Raw genomic sequence first — 25655 nt, 5'->3', positions numbered from 1 at the left:
AAAAAAAAAAAAAAAAAAAAAAAAAAAAAAAAAAAAAAAAAAAAAAAACAATCATTTTCCCACTTTAAAACGGTAACATAGGGAAGACTTGATGTTTCGACGCCTTTGTTTGATTAATCAAAGATCACTTGTTCTTATGTTGAAAAATTTAAGGTAGGTATCTAATATAACATAAATAACATATTATAAAAATAATAGCTATAAGAATATTTAATCTTATTTTGATCTAATATATTATTAATATGTTTAAATTAAAATAAAGGTGAGGACCAATTATATTACTTTTAAATATTCAAAGAGTAAATAAATATTTTAAAAGAGAAAAAAAAATTAACTTGGAGGACCCTAATGAAATTTAAATCTAAGACGAATAATTATAAAGTTCAATGTTAACATTTTTTCTTTTCAAAATTGATGTCGGTTATATTTAAAATATATGTTAAATTGCCAACGTTAGCATAATGATAACACATATTATTTCTTTTAAAGTAAGAGGTCTAAATTAAATTATTATTATCAGATGCCAACAAAGTTTTTCAATAATTAAGAAAATTATATATATCTGATAATAAATATCTTTATTAATACGAGACATTTTATACCATTTCTATGGAGATATATATACATGGAAATCTTCAACTATACATAGGATAAATTAAATCAAACTCCTAAATTTGGAGATTACTAAAAATGATACAAAACAAATAATTTCAACTTCCAAATCAATGGCAATGATCTCGCCAAATATGGAGAAAGAGCACGACTTTTTTTACATTTTCATTAATTTGTTGTTTCCATATGCTTCGGTTTCCTGTTTTTAATTAACTTTTAAAATTTAAAATTAAAAAGATAATTTTGAAAAATTATTAATGACAAAAAAAAAATGGTGGCAAGATATGCAAAGGAGACTTATCCACTATTCTCAAAAGTCAAAAGCCAACGACTTACTAATGTCAAAATGATTTTAAGCATTAAACGACGCCGTTAAGGGAAACTAACAATAAACAGTAGAGTCGAAATTTAGAAAATAAGTCAAAAATAAAATAAAATAAAATAAAAATGACAGTTCTTTTGAGGAGCTTTTCCGCTTTCCCAGTTTCAAAAAAAAACGAATATATAAAAGAAAAAAATGAAAAATGAAAAAAAAAAAAAATTAAAAAAAAACTTTTTATTAATTTTCCTGAGAAGATGAAGCCGAAGCACATGGCTCAGACGAGGAGATCTTAGAGAGAAATACTCGCCCGAAAAATAGCAGAGAGAGAGAGAGAGAGAGAGAGCTCTAAAATTGGGGGCAAAAGAAAAAAAATGCAGGATCCAGCGCCATCAAACCCTATCCACAGTCCAAATTCCAATCAAATTCCTCCACTCCATGCTGCACTGCCGCCGCCGGCGGCTCACAAACCGCCGCCGGTGGCGAATGCGACGGCCTCCTCGTCGATGTTTGCGAATGCCGGCAATGGCTCATTCGTGCCTAGAGCGGGGTCTCATCATCGGAGGGCTCATTCGGAAGTTAGCTTCCGGTTGCAGGAGGACATGATGGATATATCCGCGTCGGATCCGTTCAACGGCGGTTCGTCGACGGCCAGTCTGGAGGAGATCGGATCGGAGGATGATCTATTTTCGACCTACATTGACGTGAAGAAGTTTGGAGGTAATGGAGGAGGAAATTTCGTGGATCATGATGCCAATGGTGGAAGTGAAGGCGCTGGTGGTAATGAGGAAGAGAAGACTTCGAAGCCAAGGCATCGGCATAGCGTTTCGGTGGACGGAACAACGTCGTCGTCGAGCATGTTTGGGGAGATTATGGAAGCGAAGAAAGCCATGCCTCCTGATAAGTTGGCTGAGCTTTGGAGCAGTGATCCCAAACGCGCCAAAAGGTATTTCTTCATTCCAATTGTGCTTTCTGTCTCTGTTCTTGCTTCTGAGTAATTGTTTCGCTTTCGATCCATTTTTGTTCGATTGTCGCAATGCTTTTGAGTTCGTATTTCCAGTAATTTTCTGTTATGATTGTTGAAATGATCATAATCTTCTGCTATGGTGAGCGCCAACTACTCTTCGTTTAGGCTAATTGATTGGCTAACTACTTCCACCACAGAAGTTTTCAGCATCTCTGTTTGCTTTTCACCAAAGCTAGATTTGTCAATGAGATATCAAGCTTGTTGTACTTGTAATTCATAATTTAAGCTGATTCAACATCAATCACTGGTTTCCTACTTTTCATTTTCGTACACTGATGTCTGAAATCTTTTCATTTTTCAATTGGGTTTGGTAAAATTTCTAGTATCCAGTTGAGGGGTAGAGGGATCTGACTTCAATTTTTTGTTCTTTTCATTTGAATGTTTCGTTTGCAATCCCAGATCCAAGCATCATTCATTTTCAAATTTTTGTTAATAGTATGTTCATCAGTCTGACAATCTCTCAGTCTAGAATCTAAGGTTAACTGTCTAAGCTCACCGCTAGTAAATATTGTCTTTTTTGGATTTTTTCTACCGGGCTTTCCCTTTAGATTTTTAAAACGCTAGAGAGAAGTTTTCACATCTTTATAAAGAATGCTTTGTTCCTCTCCAACCAAGATGAGATCTCAAACCATGCTGCTGCCTGACATTTATGAACCCTCTCCAACCAACATGAGTTTTCACACCTTTATAATCATTTACTTGATTTGAGTAAAGCTTCTAATTGGAAAGACGCCCAGATAAAAATAGGTTAAGAACGTCAAACTTTTGAAAGATTCCACGTAGATTGGGGAGGAGAACGAAACATTTTTATAAGGGCATGGAAACCTCTCCTTAGCCGACTGCGTTTTAAAAACCTTGAGGGGAAGTCCAAAAAAGACAATATCTGCTAGCGTTGGGCTTGGACCGTTACATGAAATGTATTCTTGCACCTCAATCTTTGTATTTGGTTCATGCATTGTGGTTAAATATGGTATCTAGATGAGTTATCATCTGGGAAAGAATCAATGGTAAAGTTGAAGTGTTTATTGTAATCAATCATTTATTTTGTTTGTTTGTTTCCTCTTTTTGGCATCAATATTCACTCTTGGGAGAAGTAGGGGTGATGAAAGAAGATGAATTCATTGTATTGTATGATTTTCTTCATCATAATCAACAAAATCTTGGAATTCCTGGAAAACCTTCTCCTAATGTCATTGCTGTTATGTTTAGGATATTGGCAAATCGACAGTCTGCTGCTCGCTCAAAAGAGAGGAAGGCACGATATATACAAGAGTTGGAGCGCAAGGTGCAAACCCTTCAAACGGAAGCAACTACTCTATCAGCCCAATTGACTCTCTTCCAGGTTTGTGTCTATCAATATATAACTGAGCTTGTATTCATCCAGAATGCATTCCAATTGTGGCTAGGGATACAGAAAGTTACTGCAATAATCTGCTTGAAAATCGTGTTCTTCGTTGATAAAAGGTTAAAAGTAACAAGGGTGAAGGCTTGATGTGTTGGTCGTACATCGGGTTAAATGGCACATGTAGAAGTACAAAAAGTAAAATTAAATGGAACCTAAAATATAAGGACCAAAATGATGTTCTAACCATTAAATTATCATTTCGCTAGTTTGACTTTTAACTATATGAAGACTCACCCCTTGTTTCAGTCGGAATGAGTTCTGGGACCCGAGGACATTGGTTTCTGCCAACAGTAGACTATTAAGGATCGTATCCCGCGAATATTCTACATTATAGCCTGCAACTGATTCCAATTCCGCTTCTAGGAGCTCAAATGGACATAAGCAAGAAAATTCTTTTCTATTAGTCAAGGGCTTTAGGCTTTATTAATTACATAGAAGGTAAGGCAGCTTTTAAGCGGTAGGTTTACGACGAGAGAGCTTAGATAGGACCCTTTCTTCTTATTAGTTAGATACTGGAAATCCAATCCTTTCTCTTTATATTCTTTTCTCATGTTTTCATCCCTTAGATTCACACCTTGCATATTTATGTTGACTAGAGATCAGCTTAGAACTATGATCTGATTGAGAACTATCATCTTATACAGCGAGACACAACGGGTCTCAGTACTGAGAATACAGAGCTTAAGCTTCGTTTGCAGGCTATGGAGCAACAAGCCCAAATGCGTGATGGTGAGAATTATACAACTTTATGTGTGATTGTAAAGCTCAAAAAACTTATGAACAAATGTTGATATTTGAAACTTCGATTGAAATTGTGCTCAACTTTATGCAGCTTTGAACGAAGCATTGAAGAAGGAAGTTGAGAGGCTTAAAATTGCTACTGGAGAAATGATGAGCCCTTCCGAGTCTTTTAACTTGGGAATGCATCACATGGCATACGCCCCATCGTCTTTCATTCAACTTTCACAGCAACCAGGGTCTGCTGGCCCTCAAAACATTCAAATGCCACCATATAACCATTCCCCATCCAACGTGTCTAGCCATCCTCTGCATCCATCAGACTCTCATTCTCTCTCGGAGGTGCTACAAAGCGACCCTCTCGGTCGATTACAGGGTCTCGATATCAGTAGTAAAGGATCGTCGCTTGTGAAATCCGAGGACCCTTCTCTCTCTGCTAGTGAAAGCAGTACAACCTTTTGATACAAAACTGGCGGCTGACGCTTGACCCAACTGACTTGTTGATGATTCATGTGATTTAGTATATTGTTCATAGATCGACCTCCAGTTATCTAGAGAGTTTCTCCTCCACTTCAATTATCATTCATTTGATTTGTATTTAAGGACCAAATTCTTTTCTTTTATATTCTTAAGGGGGATTCTTCAACCGGGTTTCGGTGCGTTGTTTGTTTCAGCATATGGAGTCTTGGTGTGTTCATGGGTGGCTTGCAGCTTTGTTGGAATGAAATGAGTTGTGTTCGATCTCGGGATGCCGATCGTGTTAGCCTTCGTTTTTTTTCTGGCTTGTACTAAATGACATGTTGTGGGTGTATTTGCTTTTGCTTAGACTGTGCAGTCATTGGTAGAAATTGTCTATCTCTAGTTTCTGAAATTTGTTTCTAGCAAGTCTCTGTTCTAAAGTCTTGTCCTCGTCCTTCAACTAAAACTTCGCTATAGAAATGCATCTGAGCATATCTTTCAGGCTTGCAACTTTGGCTGTAGGTTTTCGAATAAAGTAGTTTACAATCAAATAATCGATAAGATGAATTCAAATAAAGTAGTATAATCAGATAAACTAATCATCAATCTCCAAAACTTGATCTATCATCATCCTATCGACACTATCAAATTCTTATTCATCTACCCGACTAATAAATTATGCTCGTTCATCCAAAATTCAAAATCTTTGTGTTGGATTTTACATACCCTTCATATTTTAAGGTTCAAAGAATTGAATAGACGTGGTATTTAGACAGTGACCAAATATGTCATTCATCTTCAACATTTTCATTTCCATCGCTATTTTCAACTTTTTTCCACATTGCAATCAAAATCCAAGGGGGCATATAATTTAGTTTCAGGCTCAAGAGTATTCAAAAGTATAGAAATAACCTATAATTCAATGCAATCTGCGGTTTGGATCATGATTTGCAAAGCCACTAGTATCTGGTCATGTTTCTCCACTTATCCTTCAGATCAACCTGAGACAAACAACCCAACGAGACCTCATTACAAAACGGCTATGGACACTCAAAAGACAAAGGAACGTAGAAGAGCCTTGTGAAATTGGTTACCTCTGTTCTCTCATCAAATATATCACGATAGCTATTTAAGATGAGCTTCCAATTTCCTTTACCAAACCTAAGTTACAAACACAAACAAACAAGATTTTCTACTCAATAGACAACAATTTTTGAGTTACTAGAACGACTTCGCAACGCTATAAAAGGGCAGCAAGCATCAACCATCGCACAATTTTAAGTTTCTAACTAAAAAGTTAGATGCGAATTAGCTTCCAAGGTCGAGCAGTCTCAATAGGGATTGATTGATAAAGAAAATGAGTACCTTTGCACAGCAGTTCTTAAGGTGTCTTCTTCGAGCAAGCTCCACTTTTTACACCGCCTTCTGCCAACAGCTTTGGTTTCTTCATACTTCTTTAAGGGAGAAATGGCCTTTCTCTTGGGACTATGAAGGTGAAGCCGGCTGGCAGGACTTCCTTCAGGTAAATCATCTATTGAATCATTCCACTGCAATAAAAAGAAATGTCTTACCATGGAAAACAGTACATGTAAAAGTAAATAAGAACATAGAACAAAAATAATTAAGAACGTAGAATAATCCAGTCAATTAGGAAGGAAATAATATCCAGTCACGAAGATCAATATTTGTAACCGCTCAAGCTCACCGCTAGCAGATATTGTCTGCTTTGGCTCATTGCGCATCGTCATCAGCCTCATGGTTTTAAAATGCATCTACTGAAGAGAGGTTTCCACACTCAAAATGCTTCGTTCCCCTCTCCAACCGATGTGGGATCTCACAATCCACCCCCCTTGGGGCGCAGCGTCCTTACTGGCATATCGCCCGATGTTTGGCTCTGATAACATTTGTAACAGCCCAAGCCTACCACTAGTAGATATTGTCTGCTTTGGCCCGTTACGTATCATCGTTAGTCTCACAATATTCCATCTCTTAGAGAAGGAGTTTCAAGTGTGCGTAGACATGAAGCAAACAATTATAAACGGGTATCCTAGACGTTAATATCTAGTGCAACTACGATAAAACTGTATATATTTGCAAGTATCTTTTCGTTGCTTCTTGAACTTTCACTACAAAATAAAATTGGCACTACATTGGTAACACTACAATTCTTGATTTAAACGAAAATGGTTGGTAACACGACACCAAATCTTAACCCAAAACAGGACACTCCAACATTACGTTCAGACTGAGCAGCGTTCCTCCTAGCAATGATAATCTCGAACACATAAAACAGTCGATATTGCACATTCGAGAATAAAGCCTTTAACAAGCAATGTAGAAACTATCTCAGGCAACTATAAACAGAAGACAGAAAATGTGTGGTTGTCATGCTAACAAGATGGCATCAAATATGGCTAACATTACCTCGTATGTACACGCTGTACTGTTTCGTTCCATGATGCTTGGTCGAGGAAAAACTGTCTTATGGCCATGGCCTGGATCTTTAAGATTTGCACTCATAGGTTGAAGAGGCACAGCCTCTTTGTTAATGGTCGGATTATCGACACCTGCATCATTTCGGTCCTCCAGAGAATTCTCACAAGTTTTATTCTTTTCGGCAAGATCTTGAGCTACAGATTCTGCAATGCGCAATGCATCAGGAAGTGGATCTTTCACCACTGCTTGCAGTTCTAAAGAGCTGGTTTTAAGTGCTTCTCGCACCCGGTTAACTTCAGGAGTTTCTAGGCAATTATATCTTTCAGATGAACTTTCATCCTCATTCTCCTTCTCCAAATCCTCTAAATGACTGATTTTAACCCCTCCTCTAACACGTCTATGAAATGCAAGGGATTTGCCTCTTGGCAAGACAGAAGTCTTCAAAATTTCTGATTGCACAAAAAGAAATAATGGGATTTAAGATGCTTAACTTTGCTAGCTGATATTGTCCATTTTAGTGTACTACGTGTTTTAAAATGCATCTGCTAGGGAGAGGTTTCCACACTCTTATAAGAGATGCTTCGTTCCCCTCTTCAACCAATGTGAGATCTCACAATATACCTCTTTGGGGGCCCAGCATCCTCGCTGGCACACCACCCGGTGTCTAACTCTAATACCATTTGTAACAGCCAAAACCTACCGATAGCATATATTGTTCGCTTTAGCTGCTACGTATCTCTCTTAGCCTCACGGTTTTAAAACGTGTTTGCTAGGGAGAGGTTTCCACACTCTTATAAGAGATGTTTCGTTCTCCTCTCCAACTAAGGTGAGATCTCACAATAATAGAATGAACGAAAAAACCAATGTACGCTAGCATGTATCATCAAACTATTATAGAGTGGACGTGTAGATCAGTATCACCTCGGCATGAACTTGCATTCTGCAAAACTGCAACCTCCTTCTCAGCTGATTCTTGTCCTTCCGCTGTTTCTGTAGCCAACTCTTGAACTCTCTCTGTGTTCATTGCATCAACGGCTGATTGTTTAGAACCATCGTTGGTACCCAAATCCTGATGACTATGTAGCAAATCAGTTCTTCTTGATTCAGGTTGGCTAAGGACTCGCCCACTTCCCTGCCACTCTGTTCTAACACAATTTTCCCTTTGGGAGGGCAATTCAATCCCACCACTGCCGCCTACATCCACGCTCTCAATAGCCAAATTGTTTGTTTCCTGCTCTAATTGAATAGAATGCATTTCATTCCTCATCTTTTTATCCACCAAAGATGCAGATAGTTGAAGAAATGACGGACCCATGGCCGCCCATGACTCTCCCAGATAATCTCCGATCAATTTCAGGGCATCATATCTCGTGTTCATATGCACCAATTTCTTCCGAATATTTGTATCACAAAGTGACGCTTCAACTTCATCCTTCCATGCTTTAAATTCATTTGAAACCAACTCAGTCTTAGTCACTCTTCCTCTCCAAATCCTCCTCACAGCATCAAAATACCTTCCATGTTTGTAAACGCCTTCCACCAGCAAGTACTTCACCGTGCATTCCACCGCCACCGCACAATATGCAGCTTTCATCGATTCCATGATTTGAAGTCCTTCAGCCTTCTCTAACTGTTCAATCATCTCGAAAATTTCGAGTAATTTCTCCGTTATAACAGCTTCCGATATTTCGCTCTCAATAGCCCGTAAAAGCACCGTCTTCTTCAGGCGGAAATCCTTGTCCGACAGGGGAATAACCGCAAGAACTCTCTTCAACAAATGATCGTCCATTGAACTCCGGAGTATGAATTCAGTAATCCAACGACAAATGTCCTCGTTCATGGTCAAGAAATAGAATGGGAGGCAGAAAATAACGGGAGGAAAACTCAAACTGATGAAAATACCAGCAGAAAAACAAAATTAGGGTTTAATTTCTGCTACACCGGGATCTTCGATTTCAAGAAATTGGAGATTTTCTTCGATGCTAAACGAACAGAACAGGCAGAGGAGAAGAAGAGATGATAAAGGATATGTCGTTTAGATTGGAGGGAAGAAGAAGAAGACGAAACAAAAGGCTAAATTACACCCAAAAAATGGGGCTAAAATGGTAATTTCACAAACTTAACATCCATATAACAGTTCCTTTGTGCTCACATTTGTTGAATTAAAAATTATTTGTTTCAAATCAAATAATATTTATCATACATGTAATATTATAAATGATGTAACGTATGTCGTAGATTTAGTAAAAAATAATAATAATAATAAATTGAAATTTTTCATGTTCATGATTATATTAAAAATTGTTTAAAAATACGTTTGAATATATATATATATATATTTTTTAAATGACTTATGAAATGAATTGTGTGAACGATGTTATAAAGATGTCGATAATATTTTATTAAGCTTAAATGAATTAGACGTTCAAATATTTTATTCTTCTACAATAGTTATGAGTTAATATTATGTCTTAAAATAATGTCTCGCTTACCATTTTCAAATAATAACAAGTTAACATGAGAATAGTTCAATTTGGTCACAAGCTCATTTTTAGAAGGCTGGACGTTCAGAATGAAATTATAAAAGATACTTGCGGGACTACCAAAAAACAACAAAAAGAAAAATATATATATATATATTGCAAATAGGGTTATTTTCATCGAGCTTTGCAATTTTTAGCAACAAATGTTGGTCCAACCCAAACACGTGATATACACAGAATTGTAAGTCAACTTGAACATAGTTCAATTTAGTCACAACTATTTCTTGAAAGGTCAGACATTCAAAATGAAATTATAAAAGATATTTGCGGAAAAAAAAAACAACTATATATATATATATATTTTGCAAATAGGGTTACCTTGATCGAGCTATGCAATTTTAGCAACAAATGTTGGTCAAACCCAAACACGTGCTATACACGGAATTGCATACCGAACAAATAATGTCTTGCATACCCTTGTCAAGTAATAACAAGTCAACTTGAGCATAGTTCAATTTGGTAAGAAGCTCCACGTTAAAAGGGTAGACGTTTAAAATGAAATTATAAAAGATACTGGTAGGACTAGCAAAAAAACAACTTCAAACAGGGTTACCTTGATCGAGCTTTGCAATTTCAACAACAAATGTTGGTCCAATTCAAACACGTGTTATACATAAAATTGCACACCGAACAAATCTTATTATTTATTTGAAATCTTAAATTTTTATCAACTATATGTATGTACGTAGGTATGTATCTGACATTTTATTAAAAAAAATGTATTTAAATTATTCACGAAATTCAATTTTATGTCGATGATTTATTTGTTGGATTAGAACAAATGCAACACAATCGTTATTTAATTACGAGATCATTTACAATATATTTGTATATTTATAATTATTATTTTGTATTAAATTTTTATTTTTTAACCTAGAAATCTCGAGGACAATGTGGTTATCCACCTCCAACAAAAAGAAGCCGACACGTCGTTTCACTGAATAGTCAGGTTTCCATTTGCAGAGTCTAGCAATTGCAAGCAGTGAAGAACATAGGAATTAGCATTAACGGGGAATCGCTGCTTGTTGCAGAAAGCAAAGCAAGCCGATTACGGCCAAGGCAAAGAACTGCAGCTCCGCAGCAGACCTAGCAAAAGCTTTCTCTTATCTCAGCTTCCTCAATCTTCCATTTCCATAGTTCAGAGCTCGAGCAGATTGAAGGATGGTCACAAGTCGCCCCACGTTCTCCTCAGATAATGCAGTGGTGAAGTCGCCAAATGACAGAAGGCTGTACAGGTTCATTCAGCTGGAGAATGGCCTATCTGCTTTGCTTGTTCACGATCCTGAGATTTATCCGGATGGATGCCCCAAGGCTTCTGAATCAGCCGAGCAGAGCCAAGAAGAAGATGAAGAATGCGAGGAGGAGGAGGAGGACGAGGACGAGGACGAGGAGGAAGGAGAAGAAGGCGACGATGACGAAGGAGAGGAGGAAGACGAGGACAAAGAAGACGAAGAGGAAGGCCAAGGTACTGATGATGAAGGAAGAAGGAAGGGGATTAAAGCTGCTGTTCAGACTAAGAAGGTTAGTGACAGTTCTACGTGAGACGATTTTGGATTTTCTCACTAGTATTTCAAATAAGTAATGGTCGATAAGCTTTGATTTGATGAACACCATATCAATCAATAAGTTGATCGAATCATCTTCGGTATACTAAGCTTTTCATCATTGCTGACGAACAGATTGATTTTAAGGAGCTTTTTATTCGTCAAGAACATTATAGAACTGGCATGTTCAATTCTTCATTACTTTGTTTTGGGTTGTTTGAAATCACAGGCTGCAGCTGCAATGTGCGTAGAAATAGGCAGCTTCTCCGATCCTTTTGAAGCTCAGGGACTTGCTCATTTTTTAGGTTCGTTCATTTCTCTTGCAGGGACACTTCATTGGAACTTTTTCCAATTTATTCTACAGGCAGAGGCTGAAATTTATTTAGCCTTTCAAATTTCAGCTGTAAATGTAGATGTTTCCTCAGATATCGCAGTTGGTATCTTAGTTCTTTGGGAGTTTATTTTGTTGTTTACTTGCAGTAGGTTCCCAATGATTCTTACTTTACTAATTATGTGAAGTTGTAAATTACGCTTGTCGATTCCATAAACTTGGAATGCATTTACGATTAACCATTTCAAGTTAATATTTTAACTTTTATATCTTGTTGTTGCATTAGTTCATCTATGACGCCTGAGTAAAGGAGGATAAATAACTGCATTATTTTTTAATGCGATAGAGAGTGATTCTAAGGATGTGATGGTTAAGAAAGACTTGAAAGAACGGAAAGTTACTACCTATCATGGGCATGGGATGTTACATTACCCAGTAAATGCTAATCGTGCATTATTTTTAATTGCCGATGTGGTTTACAATGTGGTTCATTGATACTGAACTATAGCATTTACACACAAACTTAATATCCGAGAATTTGGAAATAACATGCTTACATTTTCTGCAGAACACATGCTTTTCATGGGAAGTACTGATTTTCCAGATGAAAACGAGGTTTGTTTGTATAAATCGTTAGTCTACAAGCATTTTTTTTCCATATGAAAGAATATTAGCGTTGAAGGATAAATAATTGAAATGCACGAATTGGTTTGAATGTCTAAACTCAAGAGATTGTTGGCGATTGATATGACATAATTTGCAAGACAAATTTTACACCTGTTACAGCCATTGTGCATAATTTTAAGCTCTGCACGAAACAGGTTTGAATGAAAGGTTACTACTTTGACGTCTGAGTTTGACTCTTTGCTTTTGTAGTATGATAGTTATTTATCCAAGCATGGAGGCTCCTCAAACGCATATACAGAAGCGGAGCATACCTGTTACCATTTTGAGGTGAAGAGGGAGTTTCTTAAAGGTGCTTTGAAAAGGTAAATGTTGTTTTTATCAGCATCTTCGTGTAAGAAATAATATATCTGAATATTCTGGTACTGTATTTTGTTTTCCTCTATCCTCCCTCTCGGATTGGAATATCTTTGAGTGCTTTTCTCTTCAGCACAAACGGTATAGGCCAAAAAAGAAGAGACGGGTTACAAAAGTATTATAATAAGTCGAAGAGAGTTCTGCTGAAGCAAATTCCTCTATTCTTAACATTTTGGCTGATTTCCTTTGAATTCTCCATTTCCTATTTGTACCCCTTTTATAAGTCTCTCCAATACATGTTTTTCTCATCTCAGAAGAGATAAGAAATGTGTTGCAAAAATCCCTACATAATTAAAGCCCGTGAAGAAGCCCCCATAGTCTATCCAACTGCACACATTCCTCTACAAAATCGAAAAGCTTACCATCATAATTTTTTTTCTTCCTTCTCTAGAAACCATGGTCGCCTTTATAACTTCTTTATTTAGCTTATTGATTGAATATGAAATTTGATCCATTTTCTTATCAGGTTTTCACAGTTTTTCATTTCACCTCTAGTAAAAATGGAAGCCATGGAAAGAGAGGTACTCGCTGTTGATTCAGGTGGGTTCCTGCTTGTTGGAAATATTATGGGCTGTTTTTAAAAAGGTTTTCTATTGTGAGAATAATAAATGCAGTGTATGCATGTTTGTGTAACTTTTTCTTAAAAATTATTTTCTTTTGTTTTCCTTTAGTTAGTTAGTTAGTTAGTTGTTTTTTTTGATAGACCATATTTTAGAAAAACCAAAGTTAATTTTCGCTAAAACAAAACACGAGCTTACCTACTGATTTCAAGGGGATAATAGTTTTTATCTCTTGTAAGCCAGTTGATCACAATTCTTTTATCAATTGTAAAAACATAAAATGAAAAATTGTTTCCAGAACAGTCTTCCAATCAAGCCCTTTTTCCTTATATTTTGTCATGCTCCTAACAAATTCTTGCTGCCTAACTGTATGTTTAACATATGCAAAATAGAATTCAACCAGGTTTTGCAAAATGACGCCTGCCGCCTTCAACAGCTTCAATGTTATACATCTGTACCTGGTCATCCTTTTAACAGATTCTTCTGGGGTTAGCCTGCTTCAATACCATATTTTATTTTTCTGGTTGATGAGTCTGGTCATGTGAGAAAATCAGAAAATCATTTTTATTTATGCTTTTCTTGCAATGGTAGGTAATAAGAAGAGCTTGGTTGATGCAATGGAAAAGGGTATCAATCTGCGAGAACAAATATTGAAACTGTTCAGAGATTATTACCATGGTGGACTAATGAAGCTGACTGTCATTGGTGGAGGTGAATCCCCCACCCGATGTCATCTTTTACTGTGCTCTTTATCCTAGATTTTGTCGTGATTATTTACTGAAAAAATGATAAAAAATAATTAATGTTCAAATGTTAAGGACTGAGGACCAGTTGTGTTGAAAGCATAAAGGTTATTTGGACAAAGAATAATATTTTCAATCTTATATGTATTGTCTTTTACTCGACTAGTTTTCTAACACAGTTACGAACTATTGCATTTCAGAGCCTCTGGATATACTTGAGAGTTGGGTTCTCGAATTGTTTGATGATGTTAAAAAAGGTGTTCAAGTGAAACCAGTGTTCACAGTAAAAGATCCAATCTGGCAATCTGGGAAGCTTTACAAGCTAGAGGCTGTTGAAGATGTACACATCCTTGACTTAGCATGGACGTTGCCGTGCCTTCAACACAATTATCTGAAGAAGCCTGAAGATTATATTGCCCATCTCCTTGGGCATGGTGAGATTGTCATGACTTCTTCAATAACGAGTCCAATACTTGCTATGTTTCTATGTAATTAAAAGAAAATCCTAGGTTTGCATTTGTTCCCAGTTGGGAAAAAAAAAAAAAAAAAAAAGCTCTTACATTCCTGGTATTGATTTTTTTTTTTAATTTCTGAGAAACATCTCCAAATCTTGATACTCAAGTTCATCGGTCGCACCAAACATACATTTTCTAGTTTTATATTTCAATTTCAACTCCGTAACCTTTAATTTCCAGAGGGCAAGGGAAGCTTGCATTTCTTTCTGAAAGCGAAAGGATGGGCAACATCTTTATCTGCTGGTGTTGGGGATGAGGGAATGTATCGGTCTTCTATAGCTTACGTATTTGGAATGTCAATATATCTGACTGACTCTGGTTTAGAAAAGGTACTGCTGTAACTCTTACATTGAGGTAGATATTTTCGGCAGATTGCTTGTGTTTGTATATTTTATGATTCTCTTAATCTTGAAAACCAGCTGAAGTTTTGAGCTTGCAGTTCTCAGTTAATATTTGTTATGGGTGGATATCTAATCCCCCTTGCTTTTGTAGCTAACTGTTTCTGGAAATGAAATATGTTTGTTACAAAATAGAATAGAAATGTATGGATTTTAGCCATATAGATTTTTGCTTGTCATGCCTTGCTAACCCTGGATGAACATTCTTCAGATCTTTGAGATTATTGGCTATGTCTATCAATACCTTAAGTTGCTACGACAAGTTTCTCCTCAAGAGTGGATCTTTAGGGAACTCCAGGACATTGGAAACATGGACTTTAGGTTTGCTGAGGAGCAGCCTCAGGATGACTATGCTGCAGAACTTGCAGGTTATTTCGTGGTCAACTCTAACCATCAACTAGGGTGCGATTTGCATCCAGAATGTTCACTTTCATGATTCTTTTTCTAATGGCATTTCTAGTTTTGAATTTGGTATCCATATATTTTGGATAATCATGTAAATTATAAATTTGATAATAAATTTGTGAAACTTATTCCCTTCACCTGTTTGCTTTGAAACAATATCAATTACTAGCTGTATAGTTAGCTCACCCATTTGGATAAAAAAACGTCAAGAAGTAGACGAAGGATGGTTGGTTAATGTTCTTACAAAATTGTTGTTATTAGCATGCATGTGAATTTTTCATGTAACATTTTTAATTTTAATGTATGTCATTTAATGGTGATTTAGTACCACCGCTTTCACTTGAAAATTTCTACATGATGGTCAAGCATTGAAGGACTGTTGGAGTTTTGTGAATGTTCTTCTTGACTAAACTTTCTTAGCTACGAACTCCCGCCATTTATTAACTATTCTAATTCTTTTATGCAGAGAATTTAACGTTTTATCCACCAGAACATGTCATTTTTGGGGATTATGTACATCAGATATGGGACGTGGATTTGGTCAAGCATATTATTGGTTTATTTACACCAGAAAACATGAGGATTGATATTGTATCAAAATCTTTCAGTAAGCTGGAAGGTATGTCAAGTTTGTTTTCTACAAGTTATGTCCATTTCGGCTTCAGAAAAAAAACTAAATGAAAAGGAAAAACTCTGATGTTGTCCGCCTATAAGAGATATGCCTGTCCATCTGCACTATGAAATAAATCTGAAACAATATGGGAAGAAAAGAAATATTTTGGATTAAGAATCGGTCAGGGGTATAAGCACTGTAAAAGAATTATCATGGCAGCATTATACTTGTACAATTTTCTGTATGGATGTGTCTACAGGAATTTGTACTTTTTTACACTAAAATAGGCTTATGCAACTGGTTTGGGGTGTGAGAATAGTCTTTGAGGAGAGCTATTGCAATTTTGATGAGTGCTTGAGCAGAGCGAGCGTCAACGCTTCAATTGGATTTCAATACTGAGGAGTTAGACATCTATGGAATATTTTTTGGTGGAATTAATTTTTATGTCTTCTAAAACATGACATGTTCTGCCAATTAGTACTTAAGCTTATAAGTGGCATATTCAATGTCAAGTTGCTAAATTTCTCTCTTTCAGACTTCAAAGTTGAACCCTGGTTTGGATCACATTATACTGTGGATGATATTGCTCCTTCTTTGATGGATCTGTGGAGGGACCCTCCTGAAATTGATGCTTCACTTCATCTGCCTGCAAAGAATGAATTCATTCCGTGTGATTTTTCCATTCGCGCAAGTCAAGTTTGTAATGACCTTTCCTGCGAGTCTTGTCCAAGATGCATACTTGATGAACCATTGATGAAGTTCTGGTACAAGCTGGATGATTCTTTTAAACTTCCTCGGGCGAATACATATTTTCGTATTAATTTGAGTGGGGGGTACAGTAGTGTGAAAAATTGTCTTTTGACCGAGTTATTTGTTCACCTCCTTAAGGACAAGCTGAATGAGATTATATACCAGGTTAACCACTTATGTTTTTATATTACTACATTTCTTGCTATATTTGTGAGAGAGGCTGAGGGGTTGTTATCCTCAGCTGTTTTATAAACAGTCTATGGTTAGTCGTTTCTATTAAGACTTCAATCGTTATAGTGGTTACCATAAAAACTCACCACGGATCATTTAAATTTGTGAGCTTATCTTCGTCCTTTTCAGGCTAGCATTGCCAAGCTGGAAACTTCGGTAGCTATTATTGGTGACAAGCTGGAGCTGAAGGTGTTTGGTTTCAATGATAAGCTTCCTAATCTTCTGGCTAAACTTTTATCAACTGCCAAGACATTTATGCCTTCTGAAGATCGTTTTAAGGTGTATGGCATAATTTATTCTTGGATTTTGGGAGTTAGTCTTAATGATTGCTTCTTGGTATTTGGTTTACAATGAAAAACTGACACAGACTTTATAAAGGTAATTAAAGAAAATATGGAGAGGAATTTGAGAAACACCAATATGAAGCCTCGAAGCCACTCGTCATACTTGAGATTACAAGTTCTGTGTGAGAGGTTCTATGACGCAGATGAGAAAAGTAATGTCCTAAATGACCTGTCTTTTGTTGAGTTGAAGGCGCATATCCCTGTGCTTCTATCCCAGGTATCATCCCATGGACCACCAGGCACTCACCTCAAAATACTGCCTCATATTCTTGACATTGAATATCACTAACAATTGTTGGATTCATTACTTTTATTGTCCTCAGTTTCGTTAATTGATAGTTTCCATGGCATTTAATAAATTGAATGAATTGTTGGTTCATTATCATTTTATTTCTCGATAATGTACTATAGGGAGACACTCCTATTCTCTGAGGATGACATTTTTATTTTTTGGAGCAGCTTTACATTGAGGGACTTTGCCATGGAAATTTCTTAGAAGAAGAAGCAATAAACCTGTCTAACATATTTAAAGACAACTTCTCTGTACAACCACTTCCTCTTGGAATGAGGCATTATGAGCGTGTAATATGTCTACCTCCTGGGGCTAGTCTTGTTAGAGACGTCAGTGTAAAAAATAAATTGGAGAGAAATTCTGTGCTGGAGGTAATGATCAATGAAATGTATTTCTTTGTCCTAGTCTTACTCTGGTTTACCATTGCCGATTTTATCTGATAGCTCAGGTCAACATTGTTCTTGATGTGCTTTTACTTTTTGTCTCGTGTTGCAGCTGTACTTTCAAATTGAGCCGGAGGTTGGAACAGAATCGATCAGACTAAAGGCTCTGATTGACTTATTTGATGAAATTATTGACGAACCACTTTTCAATCAGCTAAGGTGATTTTTAAGAGAGATTCTTTCGCAAAGGAAACTCTATTTTATTTCATTATTTTTGAAGTTCTGATGAGCCCATTTGGCTTATTGTGAGATGTCATATTATTTATTTATTTTTCCTCATGCAGCTCCTGCGTTCTTGTTTGTTAATTGGAAATATTTTTTGTTGCTCGGTCAGCTTTCGAGGGACTACTCATTCGTATTTTTCATTTTTCATTTTTCATCCTAAGGTTTCAGTTTCCTCGTCTTATCCCCATTGCATCTAGTGAATCTGGGGAAAAGCCTGTGAGAATTTTTTTTTTCTGTCCTTTCAAGAGTTCCTTTTTCTTTTATGCACTTAGGAATCGAGTGGGGGATGGCAAACGTGATTTTGTAATTTGGAAAGGTGCAACTCTTGGTCTCTAGCTACCTTATCTGATCAGAATTGATTGTCACCTTCCTTTTTCTGAGAAATTCAATAAGGAAACGGAACTCTGATCATCCGAGTCAGCCTAGGCGTATAAATACTTCCCGCCCCGAGATTTTAGGGGTTTTGCTGGGGGGACAGCTAGGCAGGGAGCTCATTGTGTCCGAGTGTGACAAATAGATCTTCTGGACCAAATGTGCTTGTGATAGAATGCATTTTGCTATATAATATTAATTAATTTAATCTCATTATTGTGAAGAAGGTGCTTGTATATCTCTTTTTTCACTTGCTAGTAAGAGTGTATTCTACTACTTCAATACAAGCGAAGCAAGCAAACCATGACAGTTATCTTTCACAAATCCTTAAATTCTCGTGTATGAAATCAGCATGTTTTTAATAGAAAATGTTGAATAGTTGACTAGAAATTTTTATAATAGGGATTTGCACAGATTTCGTTTATGTTCTGATGTAGGATAATTGTTATACCTCTGAATGGTACAGGACAAAGGAGCAACTTGGTTATGTTGTCCAATGCAGCCCACGGGTAACATACCGCATATATGGTTTCTGTTTCTCTGTTCAATCATCCGAGTACAGTCCAATCTTTTTGCAAGAGAGATTTGAGAACTTTATATCTGGCTTGGAAGAATTACTGGTCAGTGCAAGCCCTTTCTCATGCTGTCACTATCTTTACTGGCTTTTCATTAGTTTTATATCAATTTATCATATGAGCATTACTGGAGATTCTGTCTCGTCATGTTAATGTAGTTTGTGTAGTAGCTGTCCCCTAATTTTCCCGCTGTCTATGTAGCAGCTATGTTCAATGATATATATGGTTTCATGTGTTTCAAAACTTGATCGATCTCATGGTTGGGATTTTTAATCTTGTGAGAAAGGAAGGTTTTGTGGTGAGCCGGGATTTGTACTATCTTGTGGGGCCATTGGCAGGGATGGGAGGAATAATACAATCTTCGTGTTTTGTAATAGCCCAAGCCCACCGCGGACAGATATTGTTCTCTCTTTGGGCTTTCCCTTTTGAGCTTCCCCTCAAGGTTTTTAAAACGCATATGCTAGGGAGAGGTGTCCACACACTTACAAAAAATGTTTCGTTCCCCTCTCCAACCGATGTGAAATCTCAGAATCCCACCCCCATTTGGGGCCAGTGTCCTTGCTGGCACTCGTTCTTCTCTTCAATCGAGGTGGGATCTCACACTTGGAATCTCACACTTGTGATATTAGCTCCTTTTTAAGATTCCATATTTCTCTTCTAGGCTTTGTCAATGTTTGTCTGGCCGTTGGTGACAAAATTATTTTGTAATTATTCTTTAGTGGAGCCTCCTAGTTTGGCTCATATTCTGTGGGTTTTATTTTTGTAAGCCCCTGTAGTGTTGCATCTTTTTTTTTATGCAAGTTCAGTTTCTCAATCCCTTTGCGTTCTTCATTTCACAGCATAATCATAGACCAGGCCTTCCCCAATCCCTTCTGCAACAATATTGCTAGAACTTTATTTTAATCTTAGCATCATATCATTTACATATCTGAAAATTTGTTGTTATCCAGCTTGGTCTCGATGAAGCTTCTTTTGAGAATTATAAAAATGGACTAATCGCTAAGCTGCTGGAGAAGGATCCTTCACTCTCTTATGAGACCAATAGAATATGGAATCAGATCATCGATAAGAGGTATCGTTCATCCTATTATATAATAATACCATTTGGGAGTTGAAATCAGAAACATGAAATCCTTTTGGCCAATCTACGCCTTCATCCTATTACATATTAATACCATTTCTGTTCAGGTACATGTTCGATTTCTCACAGAAGGAAGCAGAGGAATTGAAAAGCATTCAAAAGAATGACATTATAGATTGGTACAAAACATATTTGCAAGAACCGTCGCCCAAATGTCGACGACTCGCAATTCGAGTATGGGGTTGCGAGGCAAACTTGATCGAGGCCGAGACGCTGCCAAAATCGGTGGTAGCCATTAAAGACATCGAAGCTTTTAAGACAGCATCAATGTTTTACCCAAGCTTTTGTTGAGCAGGCAAATGAAGATTGTAGCAGTAAAACAGTAATGTTGGTTTGATTTATTTTATTTTAGAAGGGTATTTTTAATACACTTAGATTCCTTGGAAGACGGGGCAAGATGAATGGGAGAGGAAATAATAAGAATTTGGACGTGTATACGAGTGGATCATTGCTTTGTTGAATTTCTTAGAACCATTCGTTTTTTACTAATTAAAAATATTCTTTAAGTTTTTTCCTCTTATTATTATCTCTCAACATAATGCTTTATTCTTTATTTTCCTTTTTATATTTTTTTTATTGTCTAATATTGATTATAAGCAGAGATGTTTTATATTTTTTTTATTGTCTTTATATTGATTATAAGTAGAGATGTTTATGGGACGGGACATAGAAAACTTCCTTGCACCCGTTTGATTCTATATTTTTTTCTGTTATAAAAATGTAAAATATTTTAATAACTTTAATAATTTTTTTTTTACGAGAAATAGATAATATAATTTGTCTTGTAGTCAGGAGTATAAATGTCTTTTGTCCCTTCTCCATTGTTTATCTTTGTTCTTTTCGGTTTGTTTAGACACGTGCGGAAATAATATGTCCGGTTGGATAAGAAATATTATCAAAATTTTATATAAATAAAGGAAAATTAAACATTTCCGACAATTTTGTCAAATTTATTTAATTTTAGATAACTAAGTATTAAAATAAAAGAGTTCAAAGGGACTTTACAATAGCAACATTGAGCTGGTGGTACAGTAATACTTTACTACGAGACCGACCCGGGTTCGATTCCCGATTGTTGCATCTTAACAGGCTGTGAAGATAATTACGCTTTCCGTGATGGTGGGTCCATCACGCCAATCATCCTCCCGGATGACAATAAGCGTTACTGAGCTTGTTTTTTTTTTCTTTTTAATACCGTGTCTTCTTTTTCCACTTAGACAATTAGATGGGAAACATTCTCATTCAACACTACATTATGAAAATTGGATAGGAAAATACCCATTTATAATAATTCATTTTGTTTTTAATTTCATTGTAGTTTAAATTAAAAATATATATATATATATATATATATATATATATATATATATATATATGTGTGTGTGTGTGTGTGTGTGTCTAGTAGTAGAATAGTACCCGACTCGAGTTTGATTCCCGGCTGGTGCAATTAGTACAACAAGCTATGATGATTTACGCTTAAGGGATGGTTGGGTCCATCACAGCCTTCCGATCTATTACGACGTTATTCGGCGAGCTAGGCCCATTTTTCCCCCTCATTAAAATTCATTTTCAAATTTATTATTAAAGCATTATTGAAGTCAAAAAAGATATTTACCACTTTTGAATATTTAAATGACTTTTCATCACGTGCTATTTCCACGTAACTTCCTTCTTTTTCCACTTAGACAGGAAGCAACCTTGTTTTTTATTATTATTATTTCTTTTACAAATTTAATCCTTTTAACTCTAATATTTTTTTAAAAAATTTACGAATATATCATATATTTCATTAAATTTAATAGATAAATTACAATTATTTAAAATCCATAAAATATAAAATTAAAAGTTTTGACTTATTAAATATTTACAAAAATCAAAGAATTAAATTGACATGGTTTCACACGCTAAACTTATAATTATAAATGGGAGAATATTGAACTAATAAAACAAAACAGAATATTTATAAGATTTGACTATATTCTGCAACCCTACTGGTTCTTTTAATTTACTGATAAATAAATAAATAAATAAATATATATATATATATATATATATATATATATATATATATATATATAGATTCGTTGAACCTTTCCCTATCACTTAAAAACTATTATTTCAAAGAATTAGATGTCAAAATTATTCGGTATTAAACTGTCGGTTTCAGGAAAAACTATCAATTTTATTTATTATTTATTTATTTTTTTGGAAAAATCAAATGTCCTTTTTTTATTCTCTCTCTTACTACGATGAAATGATCTAAGAAGCTTACGTTATTGACATTTTTAAATAAATAATACAAAAAAAAAGATATTAAAATTTCATATAACATAAAAAGTTATGATCCGTGACCGTCGATCCAAGGCGGCTATGGTGATAGATAGAGAAACGATCCAAAAGTCATAACTAGAAGCTTTTGATAGGACCAACTTCAGTAGGTGCAAATATAATTCGTCGACTTTTGAGCCTTGAGAGGTCGACTTAACAAGTCTCGGCTGCGAGTGTTTATGGTCAAATGACATTCACTGGGTTTAAGAAAGTCCACGTTAGCAAACTTGAAAACTCGGGTTGGGTTTCAAAAATCTTTTGAACTAACTTGAAAACTCGCTAGGATAGTGACCCGAACAACCCGAATAAAGTTCACAACCCAACCCATTATTTTCAAGTTGGTTAGGTTCACCTTATCACAAAAATGTCAACTCATGAACGGGTCCACTTTGAGTATAAATTCTCATGACTTCACTTTGGGATTCCCCAAAATGCCTCGCCCTAATTGAGAGAGTATTCCTTGATTATAAACCCATGATCATTCTCTAAATTAGTGGAGGTGGGACTTTCATCCAACACTTTTATGGTTTTGGTTAAATAGTCCAAATTAGTTGTATAATCGAGACATATAAACATCCCTACTCCTTAAAGCAAACATATAGTAAATCATATACGAAATATATTCAAAATTTGTTGAATAAAAATGAAAGTATAAACATAAAATAAATATGAAAATTTAGGAACAATATAAGATTAAAATATGGAAATTTGGCATTGCAAGAACCACCTATTGAGGTTCCATTACTTTTACTAAAGTCTTTGGATCAGACTTCAAATTTCGTTGATGTCTTTTCAAACGTAAATTTAATTCTAGATAATGCTTCATGTTACAAATTATATATATATATATATATATAGTCAACAAAATAAATATGGAATATTTTACTATATAGTAATAATTATTATTATATGCATCGTGACTCAACCCATCATATATATATATATATATATAGAGGTAGACATTATGATCCAAATTTGTGCTATGTGCCCATATCATACAAAAATGGTTGTTGCTTTCAAACCTATGTTTATGAACATGCTAACTCAATTATTAAGAGAAAAGTGGAGGCTTTGGAATCTTCCCGATATTCGAGATTATATTTTTTAAATCGTTTAAAAATTAACTAATATATTTATTAAATTCTACGTCTAATAAATAATTTTTATTTTTGTGTTTAATACTTTGCTGATTTATTAAATTTTTAAAAAATAACTAATACGTCGCATAGATGAAATTTATTATATCTTAAAAAAAATTTAAAAACCAATTGGTATATTTTATATAAAATTAAAATATGTATCTAATAAAATTAGATATTTTCAATTTTGTATAGGTAGATTCAAACTTTTTTTTAAAAAATAATAAATATATAGAAAATAAAATTAAAAATGAAAATGTTTATTTCACACAAATTTTAAATAAATTTGTATGGTTTATTTATCATTTTATAAATTTCAATAATTTTTTTTTTAATTCTATTAAAACTTATAAAATATATATATTGTATGATTAAGGAGCTAAATTAATTAATAAATAAATAATTAAAATTGTTGTGGCTGTTAAAATTTGATTTAAAGTGGATAATTAATTGGATAGTTGACCTATTTTTGTTGATGTTTTTGTGAGAAATCAGTGGCTGCCAGTCCACAGCGGTACCTTCAATGGGGAATCTAATCATGATTGTATGCAACAACCCAATAAGATTCCAAACCCTTTCTTTTCTACATAAATTTAATTTTTTAATTCTTTTAATTCTTTATTTATTTAAATAATTGATCCAATTTAAATTTGAATTCTCTACTTAGCAACTTTTAAAAAACCATGGAAATATAAAACCTTCTCTTTTGTCTTTATTAACAATTCCCCAATAAATTATTTAACAAACAGTCGATTTACTACTATATTTATATAATCAAAATTTACAATTTAGATATAATAATAGATGGTCCCCACATTCTCCCGACACATAACTAGTTTTGAAACGTTTCTACGAGAGTAAAACTCACTTTTACATGTTTTATCTTTGTTCAAATCTTTTTTAAAAAAAATTTTTAAATGGGCACCGAACATAAAATTATTTTAAATCATATATATATATATATAAAAGTACCTAAGATGAAATTTGCACACGTGTAGATATATATTTTTAAATAGCCACATTTTCTCTCTCTTCAATTATTTAATCCAAGGATTTTTTTTTTCTTTTTTAACAACATTGTAAATAAGACAAAATAATAATAATACATAAAGAGCCAAAAATTAGGATAATCTAGAAAAATTTTATTTTTAATGTTTTATTTTTTATTTTTTTATGTGCGTAGAAATTCAATTTTTTTTAGTTTAATTTAATTTAATTTATTGGAAAACACCGGATTATCACGTTGATGGATGACTTTTTTACCCTTCGAATACTTATATAATTGTTAAAATATTATAAATAAATAAAAAACAAATAGTTTTATTAGTCAATATATTATTATTTAAATAAGTCAACTTGAGATTTTCCTTAGAAGACCTCATTAGTTTATTTACATAAATTTTGATATAACTAAATATTTAATTTCTATTTAGTAAATGAATATAAAGATTAATAAATTCAACTTGCAAATCATTTAAAATATTAAATGAATATTTAAATAAAAACTTTAATTGATTTTACAGAATTATAAGAATATATAAATTAACCATTTAAAATATTAAATCAAAACTTTTTAAAAAAACGTTAAATTAATTTAACAGAATTAGAAGGATTTATAAATTAAATTCAACTTGCTTATAATCTAAAATTAATATTAATTTAATAGTTTAAGGACATAAAATAAAATGTTCAATTAATTAAAGAGTTTCGAGAGTAATATTGTATAAATTATAATTTACTATATGTATCATATTTGATTATTTATTATCGTGGATGTTTAGTTTTTCATTACAGTTTACCATATTACCATATGTATCATATTTGACAATTTATTATAGGCAAATATCTCATATGATATTTAGCATTCCATTACGGTTTACCATAGGTATCATATTTGATCATTTTTTATAGGCAAATATCTTGTATGATTGCGGATATTTAATCTTTCATTCCGGTTTACCATATGTATCATATTTAAATATTTGACAATTTATTATATGCAAATATCTTATATGATATTTAGCATTCCATTACGGTTTATCATAGGTATCGTATTTGAAAAAAAATAAATATCTTGAATGATATTTAGCCTTCTATTACCGTTCAACACGCTATCATGTATTTAT

General features: G+C 34.3%; 3 protein-coding genes and 1 non-coding gene across 7 annotated transcripts; 3 read left to right on the top strand and 1 right to left on the bottom strand.

The window, feature by feature from the left end:
• Positions 1 to 1188: 1188 nt before the first annotated feature.
• On the top strand, positions 1189 to 4846 carry LOC111448861 (transcription factor RF2b-like). Its single transcript, XM_023088638.1, has 4 exons — positions 1189 to 1877; positions 3168 to 3300; positions 4008 to 4092; positions 4196 to 4846. Exons 1-4 carry the CDS (start codon positions 1306 to 1308, stop codon positions 4561 to 4563), a joined length of 1158 nt encoding a protein of 385 aa, XP_022944406.1. The 5' UTR covers positions 1189 to 1305; the 3' UTR covers positions 4564 to 4846.
• Positions 4847 to 4917: 71 nt separating this feature from the next.
• On the bottom strand, positions 4918 to 9057 carry LOC111448860 (telomeric repeat-binding factor 2-like). 3 transcript variants are annotated; one of them, XM_023088635.1, is made up of 6 exons: positions 7918 to 9057; positions 6985 to 7445; positions 5926 to 6107; positions 5655 to 5721; positions 5473 to 5561; positions 4918 to 5076 (listed from the first exon to the last, which is right to left on the bottom strand). In XM_023088635.1, the coding sequence occupies exons 1-5, from the start codon at positions 8834 to 8836 to the stop codon at positions 5520 to 5522; spliced, it is 1671 nt and encodes a 556-aa protein (XP_022944403.1). In that variant the 5' UTR covers positions 8837 to 9057; the 3' UTR covers positions 4918 to 5076; positions 5473 to 5519. The 3 variants fall into 3 exon arrangements, with proteins under 3 accessions (XP_022944403.1, XP_022944402.1, XP_022944404.1); XM_023088634.1 differs by lacking the exon at positions 4918 to 5076 and having other exon boundaries at positions 5328 to 5561; XM_023088636.1 differs by lacking the exon at positions 4918 to 5076 and having other exon boundaries at positions 5328 to 5561; positions 6985 to 7199.
• Positions 9058 to 10474: 1417 nt separating this feature from the next.
• Positions 10475 to 20579, top strand: LOC111448618 (nardilysin-like). 2 transcript variants are annotated; one of them, XM_023088300.1, is made up of 20 exons: positions 10475 to 10910; positions 10992 to 11060; positions 11313 to 11388; positions 11983 to 12029; positions 12291 to 12403; positions 12922 to 12995; positions 13408 to 13503; positions 13607 to 13726; positions 13959 to 14192; positions 14454 to 14602; positions 14883 to 15039; positions 15543 to 15695; positions 16225 to 16604; positions 16800 to 16949; positions 17049 to 17231; positions 17474 to 17677; positions 17802 to 17908; positions 18813 to 18966; positions 19872 to 19993; positions 20110 to 20579. In XM_023088300.1, exons 1-20 carry the CDS (start codon positions 10701 to 10703, stop codon positions 20351 to 20353), a joined length of 3042 nt encoding a protein of 1013 aa, XP_022944068.1. In that variant the 5' UTR covers positions 10475 to 10700; the 3' UTR covers positions 20354 to 20579. The 2 variants fall into 2 exon arrangements, with proteins under 2 accessions (XP_022944068.1, XP_022944067.1); XM_023088299.1 differs by having other exon boundaries at positions 10475 to 11060.
• Positions 20580 to 21149: 570 nt separating this feature from the next.
• On the top strand, positions 21150 to 21235 carry LOC111449154. Its single transcript, XR_002711551.1, has one exon. It is a non-coding gene; the product is annotated as a small nucleolar RNA snoR114 (small nucleolar RNA).
• The last annotated feature ends 4420 nt before the right edge of the window (positions 21236 to 25655 follow it).

Source organism: Cucurbita moschata, unplaced genomic scaffold (assembly GCF_002738365.1).
Source record: "Cucurbita moschata cultivar Rifu unplaced genomic scaffold, Cmos_1.0 Cmo_Scf00010, whole genome shotgun sequence".
NCBI classification, from domain to species: domain Eukaryota; kingdom Viridiplantae; phylum Streptophyta; class Magnoliopsida; order Cucurbitales; family Cucurbitaceae; genus Cucurbita; species Cucurbita moschata.
The sequence above is the reverse complement of the archived record's forward strand: the minus strand, read 5'-3'. Positions and strand labels throughout refer to the sequence as shown.

What these genes read in the sequence shown, in the direction of transcription:
- LOC111448861 (XM_023088638.1), top strand. Translation starts at nt 1,306, where the DNA reads ATGCAGGATCCAGCGCCATCAAACCCTATCCACAGTCCAAATTCCAAT. An exon ending in GATCCCAAACGCGCCAAAAG is followed by an intron (nt 1,878 to 3,167) that starts GTATTTCTTCAT and finishes TGTTATGTTTAG; the next exon opens with GATATTGGCAAATCGACAGT. An exon ending in CCCAATTGACTCTCTTCCAG is followed by an intron (nt 3,301 to 4,007) that starts GTTTGTGTCTAT and finishes CATCTTATACAG; the next exon opens with CGAGACACAACGGGTCTCAG.
- LOC111448860 (XM_023088635.1), bottom strand. Translation starts at nt 8,836, where the DNA reads ATGAACGAGGACATTTGTCGTTGGATTACTGAATTCATACTCCGGAGT. An exon ending in GAATGCAAGTTCATGCCGAG is followed by an intron (nt 7,446 to 7,917) that starts GTGATACTGATC and finishes TTGTGCAATCAG; the next exon opens with AAATTTTGAAGACTTCTGTC. An exon ending in GTACAGCGTGTACATACGAG is followed by an intron (nt 6,108 to 6,984) that starts GTAATGTTAGCC and finishes TTTTTATTGCAG; the next exon opens with TGGAATGATTCAATAGATGA.
- LOC111448618 (XM_023088299.1), top strand. Translation starts at nt 10,701, where the DNA reads ATGGTCACAAGTCGCCCCACGTTCTCCTCAGATAATGCAGTGGTGAAG. An exon ending in TGCCCATCTCCTTGGGCATG is followed by an intron (nt 14,193 to 14,453) that starts GTGAGATTGTCA and finishes TTTAATTTCCAG; the next exon opens with AGGGCAAGGGAAGCTTGCAT. An exon ending in CTGACTCTGGTTTAGAAAAG is followed by an intron (nt 14,603 to 14,882) that starts GTACTGCTGTAA and finishes AACATTCTTCAG; the next exon opens with ATCTTTGAGATTATTGGCTA.